Source organism: Agrilus planipennis, unplaced genomic scaffold (assembly GCF_000699045.2).
Source record: "Agrilus planipennis isolate EAB-ADULT unplaced genomic scaffold, Apla_2.0 scaffold2, whole genome shotgun sequence".
Taxonomy (NCBI): Eukaryota; Metazoa; Arthropoda; class Insecta; order Coleoptera; family Buprestidae; genus Agrilus; species Agrilus planipennis.
This window is the reverse complement of record NW_020442464.1, coordinates 2,119,412-2,128,746: the sequence shown is the minus strand read 5'-3', so window position 1 is coordinate 2,128,746 and position 9,335 is coordinate 2,119,412. Positions and strand designations below refer to the sequence as shown.

Below are 9,335 nucleotides of genomic sequence, written 5' to 3'. Positions count from 1 at the left end.
AAATTAATTACATTAATTATTTATTTATGAATAAAAATTAAATTCAAAAACTAAAACAGCTAAATATTATTTTTCACAAATGCTAAACAAAAGAAGCAAAGTATTAGTTTCTGTTTGAAGAGACAAATACTTTTACCACATACTTCAAAGCAGTAACTTAATAAGAATTTTTAGTTAAACACACAAAAAACATGGAAAAGAAGTTCAATCCATTCAATAAATTCAATTTTTATATTATTTTATATTATAATACTTATAAGTATGTATATATATTCGTTGTTTAGGTAAATAGGGTAGAACCAAAGCCGGCGAAAGGGATTAAACTCGTGTGTGGAGTAAAAGCGAAAGGGTAAAAGGGATGGCCTCTTAAATGAATAATTAAAGCAAAATAATAGCTGAGCATACGTGATTTTATCTGAGGGTTAGTAACTATCTTCCATACCCCAAAAATTTATGATTAAATAATTTTTTTATTTCGACACCGCACCCGAAAACGTTAGCACCATGAGATTTTACGTGCATTTTTACATAATTATCACTTCTCAAAGCATAATAAATCCTTTCCGTCTCCTAATAATTTCAAGAGCGCCTTTTTTATGATAAAAATTGTTTTAAATATTTGAACAAAAATAATACCAGAAAATACCTATTCGGCATCACACTCGAAAACCGTTAGCACCTTTAGATACTAGGACTATTTTGACATAATTTTTACTTCTCGAAGATTAAAAAAATCCTTCAATCTCTCAATAATTTCAGGAGCACAGCAAAAAATATCCTTTTGGAAATAAAATCTTTATTTTACACTTACTTACATAATTGTATGGAAAGATATTCATAACATAGACGTAAAGATAGTTAAATACATCTCCTTATTCAATGGTATTAAAATATTACCGCGGGAATTGCCTATCGTTAGTAATCTGATCTCTTCCAGCGTTCAAAAAGGTTCCAGCTTGCGCAAACAAACGAAGTGCTACAGTTTTGCAATTGTTTTCAATGTCTTTTTTTCGGTTAACTATTTCTTCTTCAGTTGCATCTTTATGTTCAGAAAGCCACGCTCTTGCTTCTGAGCATTCTTTATTCACTAGGATTTTATCAGAATCGCGTACCTGATGTGATATCAGCGGGTCGTTCATCTTAAATTAATTAAAATCCATTTAATAATAACAATAATAGGTATAATTAATTACTCCAATAAGTTTTGTGACAATAAGTTAATGCTAAAAAAATCCTAACACATTTTTCGTCAACATTTAGTTTGAAGATGAGGAAACGTGTCAAAATATTTCCCAAATATGAAGGAGGACTTAGGGATAGCTTTAAGTAAAATGGAAGCTGTACTGACGAAAATAAATAAAAATAAAACTAAAATACTGGTATACAAGGGAAGAAAAAGTAGGGAAAGAGCGAATATAAAGATAAGAGATGAAAAATTAGAAGAAGTGGCTGATTTTAGATATCTAAGGAGTCAGATAAGTCAGGACGGAAGGAGTAATTTAGGAATTCGAAAAAGGTTGTTAAAGGTGTATGTTAGCGCGTCATTGTAAGGGTGCGAAACATGGACAGTGGGCGCGGCGGAAAAGAAAAGGTTAGAAGCGTTCGAAATGTGGTATTACAGGCGAATAATGAGGATAACGTGGATAGCAAAGGTTACAAATGAAGAGGTATTAGAAAGAATAGGAAAACCGAGGAGTCCTTCTCAGGCATGAAGGTCTAGTATTAGAGTCAAAAACAGGAGTTAGGAGGGGTAGAGGTAGACCTAGACTAGATTACTGATCGCAAATAGTTAAGGATGTGGGTTGTTCTAGTTTTAGGGAAATGCGAAGATTAACTCAGGATAGGAAAGAGTGGAGGTACGTATCCAACTGACGACCTTATGATGATGATGAAGTGAAGATATGCCTTCTTAAGCTCGAAAATTCTGTAGTTCACCACTAGTTGTTTTGAATACAATATTAATGTAATTCAGTCTATAGAAGGTATAAACAATTTTCCAAGAAAAGTATAATAGTCGATACCACTTTTCAAAATTTTAATTGTTTTTAATGTGTTTGTAAAAAGACTCATGCGCCTTCTTCTATACAATAACAATATGACCATCACTGTAAATTCAAGTATAATTTTGTCTTATAGTTAATAATTATTATCATTACTTTATCCAAATCAGTTTTGAAATAGGCCAATAACTTTAATAAAAGCCAGAAAGACATAAAAATGTTACTACAACAAAAAGACTTTACTCGAATCCTTTTTCTAAAAATGGTCCTTATTCATAACTTTAAGTCCTTTAAAAGGACAAGAGAAAGTAAGGAATACGTTTAGACTTTGATTGTTTGATAAAATAAATATTGATACTAACAATTGATTGAAGTTGGTAAACATAAGCTTCTAGATCGTTTCGAGCAGCAATCGTCGCTCGGGTCTGATCATCTTCTTCCTTATGTTTTTCAGAGTCGGCGATTATTTTATCAATTTGTTCTGGTGTCAGGCGACCCATGTCATTCTTTATTTGAATATGATTTTGTTTTGAAGTAGCTGTTTCCACAGCTGATACATTCAATATCCCATTTGCATCGATATCAAAAGTTACTTCTATCTAAAATTTAAAAAACTTTCTTTTACAGATACTGGATCCTTATAAATCGGTTTTTTATTGTCTAAATATATAAATCATTCAGGATATATTAATATATACCTATTTCACTCATATTGTGCAATAATAAATCAAAAATTTTTTATCTTCTGAGAAAAAAACAATAATAAATAATTTATTGGACTTCTTGATCGTATTTTTGGATTATCTCTAAATTTAATTTTGGCAAAAAAAAGATTTTGATGATGTTAGTGTTTGTCTAATTTTCTGAAACACGTTTTTCTAATTTATTATTATTATTTCTTGATTATAAAAATATTTGACTAATTTTAACTCTGCTTTCTATCATAAGTGGATGAAAATCCAATGACTAGGTAATTTTGTTGTGTCGAATATGCTTTTAATAACTTCATTTTAACATGCTTTTAGCATTTGATATACAAAACGGAAAGTTTTATCTTTGTCCATTTGAAAGCGACTGAAATTTTCGAGTTTGGTGCTGCATCTACAAGCTTGGTTTTCATTAAAATTTTGAGAGGAACCCAAGGCTTTTAATTTATTAAAGACATTTCAATTCTGCCATTTATTAAACTTATCAAAAGGGAAATCGTTTTCAAATTAATATTAAAAGAGAAATACTTGTGATAATGTTATAAAATATTTTCATTAAGGTATAACAATTAATTATAAAGGAATTTTCATTGTAAAAAGAAATGATATGCAGATAATAATAACAAAAGAAGTCGTCTTTTATTTAGCCGGTAAACTCCTTTAATTATCCTTTCAGATATAAAAAAAAGAATATGAAGGAATAAAAAAACCATTAATTCTTTTGAAATTGTAAATTCATTAAATGTTATATCCATTGTTTCATACTCTCCAGATAGAAAAAAATAAAGAAGCACGAGCTTCAAAGCAGTAATACCATAAAAACGTATTAGTCTAAAGTAGGCAGAAAAAGTAATATTGTACTGAAATTCTACATATTTTTCTTTTTTTACAATTTAAGGGTAAAAGCTAAAAAGACTTTGCTAGATTTGAATAATAGGAATGAAAATATTTTGCCAATTATGAAACTGCTTACGTACCTACTCCTTATTAAAGAAACGTAGTCGTATTTACTTTATCTACAAAAATCTGTACCTTTGAATGAAATACAGAATTTGCAAATAGTAATGTAAATAAATAACTACCTCTGGCAATCCGCGAGGAGCTGGAGGTATTCCGGTAAGTTCAAAACTTCCTAAGAGGTTGTTATCTTTAGTCAATGCTCTCTCTCCTTCAAACACTTGTATAAGAACGGTTGCTTGATTGTCTGATACCGTAGAAAATGACTGGAAAAATTACATTGTTCAATTAACTAACTAAAATACAGTATCAGAAACTACAGCACATAAACCGCTATTGATAATGTATAATCAAAAATGGATTAGTTCTCGTTAGTACTACTAATATGACCAGAAAACTGGTAAGCTTAAGTAGAGGTATTTCAGAATATCCACCATACGGTGTTCTAATTCAAGGTTACCTCTTTTGCTCTCCATCCTCCTATTGCAAATCTAGAGATTAAAACTTATTTAAGGCAGAAAAGGAATTTATTAAAAAAAAAGGACAGACAAACACACAAGTATGTTCAGACCATAGACTTCTTATTAATTTTTCTGTAATCTATGAGTAAAAAACTATTTTCTGTATTTTTTTCAAATTTTCAGATTCGGTAGNAAAAGCGAATTCATATAAGCAGTAGTTAAAACTTAAAACATAAACATAAAAACATGCTTCATATCTTCAGTTTTAACTATTTTAAAAACAATTAATTCCATTAACATTTTTAAATTATTACTCTTAAGTTTTGAAATATACGTTGTTGAGATTACTTTCTTAAATTAATTATTATTGCTCTAAGATGATGATTTTGTACTCTATTTCTTGATTTGACAATTTTCTTGAAAAAGCCTTTCAATCACACAACGAAAAGCTAGAGTTTTGGTCTAATAAATTGGTTTTTCATCTGAGTTCATATTCTTAATTTATGTAGAAACTCCAATTTGGAAAAATACAGCAGAGAAGATACTAAGTCGCCATCTACATATAACATAATAAAAGTTGTCTATAGAGCTTTTAACCCTAAAAAGAAAATACGAGAAACAATATGTATTTTTGACTAATCTAGTAGGTTTGTGTAAATTTGAATTGAATTGGATTGATGTTATTTTAAATTCCGTTGTGTTTTACAGTAAGAAAAACAAAGGGGTGCAGTTTACCACGACCGTATCTTTAAAGCAACGATCTTTCAATGAGATTGAGCTGGCAAATGGGGTATTTATAATCACGTCGATCTCTCTTGTTCGTTTTCCAAACAAACGTTTTTCGATAAAGTTGAAGTCGTTTCCTTCAATTGAATACGAGCTCAGTTACACACAAACATGCAATAAAAGGTTAGCCACTGCCATCGCCGCATACCTATTGAAAGCCTGACGAGCAAACGATAGTTTAATTCCGATTACGTAAATGCAGACACAACTTACCACCGTGTTGGAAAACTGTAATTGCTTTGTGTTCGCCGAATTTCCCCGCTCCTTTCGAGAATGAATGGAAAAGGACGCCTTAAACAAAATGTTTCGAAAAATTTACCTACAGTGCTACAACTAACTTACTTTACGAAATACGTAAAGGTAATTTATCCGTTAGAACACTAATTGTGAAAAAGTAAATAATCGATGATGGTAAAAATGCCCCAAGAAGACTAAATAAATGTGGAAACAAAATGTTTGCTATTAATGGAATCAAACATAAATAGTTGCTTATTACAAAATAATATAAATAAGAAATTGAACTAGTTCAGTTTTCTCCCTTGAAGATGTAAGGAGTTTTTCCATAAAATCTATAGTGACCCTAGACATAAATTTTCAGTCTCTCAGAGTCTTTCAGCGTCTCTGAGAGCGTCTCTCACAGTCCTTCACAGTCTCTCAGTTATTGCCTAGGTGTTTTTATGGATCTCTCACAGTCTCTGTATAAGAGACTCGAATGATAAAATTGTTAATTCAGAGATTCGAGTATCTAACAGAGAGACTGAACGAATAAAAAAGAAAAATTGAGACACTCGAGTCTCTCGTAGAAAGACTGGGATCTCTGAAATATGTTGAACTTAGAAAATTTTAACCATGTCTATCGAGACAACACTTGTTGAGAGATTCGAGTCTCTCGTTCAGAGACTGGATACGAAATGAGGATCTCTCTATGAGCGACTCGAGTCTCTCGTTCAGAGACTGGATCCGAAATGAGGATCTCTCTATGAGCGACTCGAGTCTCTCGTTCAGAGACTCTAACCACTTTTTTTGACAGTCTCTCGAGAGTCTCCCTCAGCGACACCAGAAAGACTCGATGAGAGATGGAGACTCGAGTCTCACTTTCAGAGACTCTGAGAGATTGAACATTTTTACCTAGGGTAGAGAAGGTTAGAAATGAAAAGGTATTAGAAATAATAAGTACATAGAGGAATCTATGGAAGTTAAAAATGGGCGAGATAGGTATGTAGGACACCTTCTTAGGCATGATGGACTAGTCAGAAAAATATTAGAAGCAGAAGCACGAGTTAAGAGGAGTAGAAATAGACCTAGGTTATATTCCTGTTCACAAATAGTTAACGATGTGAGATTTCTTCTACTTTTAGGAAAATGCGAAGATTAGCTCAGGATAGAAAAGTGTGGAGGTGCGTATCCAACCATTCTTAGGACTGACAACTTAATGATGATGATATAGAGAAAAATTAACCAGTTTAAATCTGCACTTTTTTGAATAATTTTAGTTTCCTGAATTAACAATATTGCTGTCATATACTGTACAGTTAGAATATCCCATCCACAAAGGACGTTGAAAAGAAAATATATTTAGAAAACCATGCACAAAGTACTTTAAAACTAAATTCGATTCTCATTTCCAATCAAGTTTGAATTGCATACTGGAAACTGGCACAGTCGTGAGTTTGGAAGTTTCTAAATGCGGTTTTACTTTATTTACAACTCCCAGGCTTAGTATCCATAAAATGCAACGGAAATTATTTTGCCTTCACGAACCAGTATATGGGGAAGTATATCCTGCGCGATCTCATAAAAGTTCTCCTCAATATATGGCATCCTCCGCGATTTACTCAAGTTTTGTGTACAAGTTGCAGAATGGTTTGAATTAAATGTCACTTTTATTGAAGTTGATAAACCGTTACGCAGATGTTTCGCAATTCAAATTCTGAGAGTCCTAATACAGTTTTCTAATGTAAACAATTTTTTCAGGTTGTACTTTATGTGCAGGTCACAAAAATAATAACAAAATTTTTAGGGTTTGGTACTTCTAAATAAAAACAAAATCGTTGTAGGATTACTTTGTTTTTTTTTTGTTCGTCAGTCTGTTTATTAAGATTCTTTTTCTCGGGAACGGCTAAAAGTATATCCAATTTAAAATTAATATCACATACTGAATACTACACCCTCAAGTCATTCAAAGTGAATTTTTATATAGGAATAATAAAGAACTCAAAAGAGTGCCAATTTATAACGAGTCCACTTAACTGCCACTTGGAAAGAAATGCATTATTTTGAATTTTTACACGGGTAGATTCGAAGAAAATTGACTGTGACANAAAAGTTTGTTTTAAACGCGGAGAGAACTAAATTTTTATGATAACGCAAAAATTACAAAAGTGACTTGATTTTATTAGATAACTTGTAATAATCTCAATTTTGACGTTTTTTTAGAAATTATTTAGTTTCTTAATTATTAAAATTTTATTTGTAATATCAACTAAAATACCTAATAAATTTATTGCTGCTAGGATTTTATTTTTACAAATTCGGGTTCAAATTGTAATTATTATTATTTTCGCTTACGAAGCAACGGACTATTGGGATAAATTGTAAATATCGCTTTAATATTTAGCTAAATTTTCTTTTTTCATTTTCTCTGTGTATCATCACTTTCATTGTTTTTATTTTTCTGGACTATTAATTAAAACTAACAAAACCGTCCAATTAAAATTTAAAAAAGCGAATTCATATAAGCAGTAGTTAAAACTTAAAACATAAACATAAAAACATGCTTCATATCTTCAGTTTTAACTATTTTAAAAACAATTAATTCCATTAACATTTTTAAATTATTACTCTTAAGTTTTGAAATATACGTTGTTGAGATTACTTTCTTAAATTAATTATTATTGCTCTAAGATGATGATTTTGTACTCTATTTCTTGATTTGACAATTTTCTTGAAAAAGCCTTTCAATCACACAACGAAAAGCTAGAGTTTTGGTCTAATAAATTGGTTTTTCATCTGAGTTCATATTCTTAATTTATGTAGAAACTCCAATTTGGAAAAATACAGCAGAGAAGATACTAAGTCGCCATCTACATATAACATAATAAAAGTTGTCTATAGAGCTTTTTAACAAGTCCTATGTTTGAACTTTTCTAACTGCTAAACAAATAAAAATTCCCAATTCATACCAAGCAGTTTAAATAATTTTCTGACTATCGGAATATTTGATATTTGAGTATAAACAATTTATAAATAAAATATTAAAAAAAAATGTAAACATTGTAGTACTGACTGGAAAAACAATTTATTAAATTATATTTCACTGGTGTGGCCTAAGTTTCTGTTCAATATTTTTTGAGTTTCACAATAGTTTTTAATTTTTTAATTCCAAATACCACATAAAACCCCAAAAACCTATCGATAAACGTGATGTAAAAATTTAAAACTTCACCTTTAACCTACGTCGTACTTCAAGCATTTTCCTAAAGGTCAAAGTGTACTTTCCTTTTTAATATTTCTATATATGTAAACGTATGAAAGCTTGAATTCCATTTTATGTATCTAACTATAAATTCGCAATAAAATGTTACTGAGCGCTGCTATTTAGATAAATTCGGCGAATGAAATATACTTGGATGATATTTATGTATCTATAAAACAAAATAAAAATATTTCATTAATTAACAGGCCGTTTTTGCAAACTGATTCCGACACTAATCAGTCAGAGTATCCCTTAAGAGATTAAGGAGATTACCAAGCCTGAAAGTCGCAACTTTGCGCTATGTAGTTTACATCCTCACTCCTGCAACGAAGTGTTAGTAATTAATAATTAATCTTTACTTAATATCACACCATTAATGTGTTATATCTTCGTAAAACGCAATGGTAATTTATTTAATAGCGAAAATGAGTTGTAGGTACTTTTGTACCATATAGGTAGGTACAAATATACATACATAAGTATATTGTTAAATATGAAAAACAGTCTCTTGTTCATTTTTGTCAAATGTTCACTCCTACGAGATCTTTCAAGCCACCGAAATCAGATAGCAAAAAATTACTTTTCATAGCATAGCTGTCGTTTAGATGTCAGGAGTGTTATGTCAACTGTTATGGCATGACGATGTCACCATATACGTAAAGCAGTGTTGTCGTTTTATTTTTGTGATTTTTCTTACAGTAGAACTAGTTTTTATTAAATAAAACAAAATGTTATATACTTCATTTAATTTCTCTAGCGATGTGCCCCTTTCAATGTCTTGGATGCGCGCTGGCATTAAACATACTTTTCCATACAGTACCTGCCAAAAGTTTTGTTCAATCATGAATAGTAGTGCGAGTCGAAAACAAGCGTTAAAGCCTTTAATATGTCTTCAAATATAAATAAACATCTCGTTGATATTTTCAGTAGTAAATGGTACCAATAACAG

General features: G+C 30.6%; 1 protein-coding gene across 1 annotated transcript in view; it reads right to left on the bottom strand.

The window, feature by feature from the left end:
- Window positions 1-812: 812 nt before the first annotated feature.
- The window catches only part of LOC108737945 (heat shock 70 kDa protein II-like), a 28,619-nt gene continuing 20,096 nt past the window's right edge, over window positions 813-9,335 (bottom strand). The window contains exons 6-8 of the mRNA XM_018471174.1: window positions 3,790-3,930; window positions 2,363-2,599; window positions 813-1,139 (exon numbers count right to left, since the gene is read on the bottom strand). Coding sequence (XP_018326676.1) covers window positions 894-1,139; window positions 2,363-2,599; window positions 3,790-3,930 — 624 coding nt within the window. The 3' untranslated portion in view covers window positions 813-893. The remainder of the gene's footprint in view (window positions 1,140-2,362; window positions 2,600-3,789; window positions 3,931-9,335) is intronic.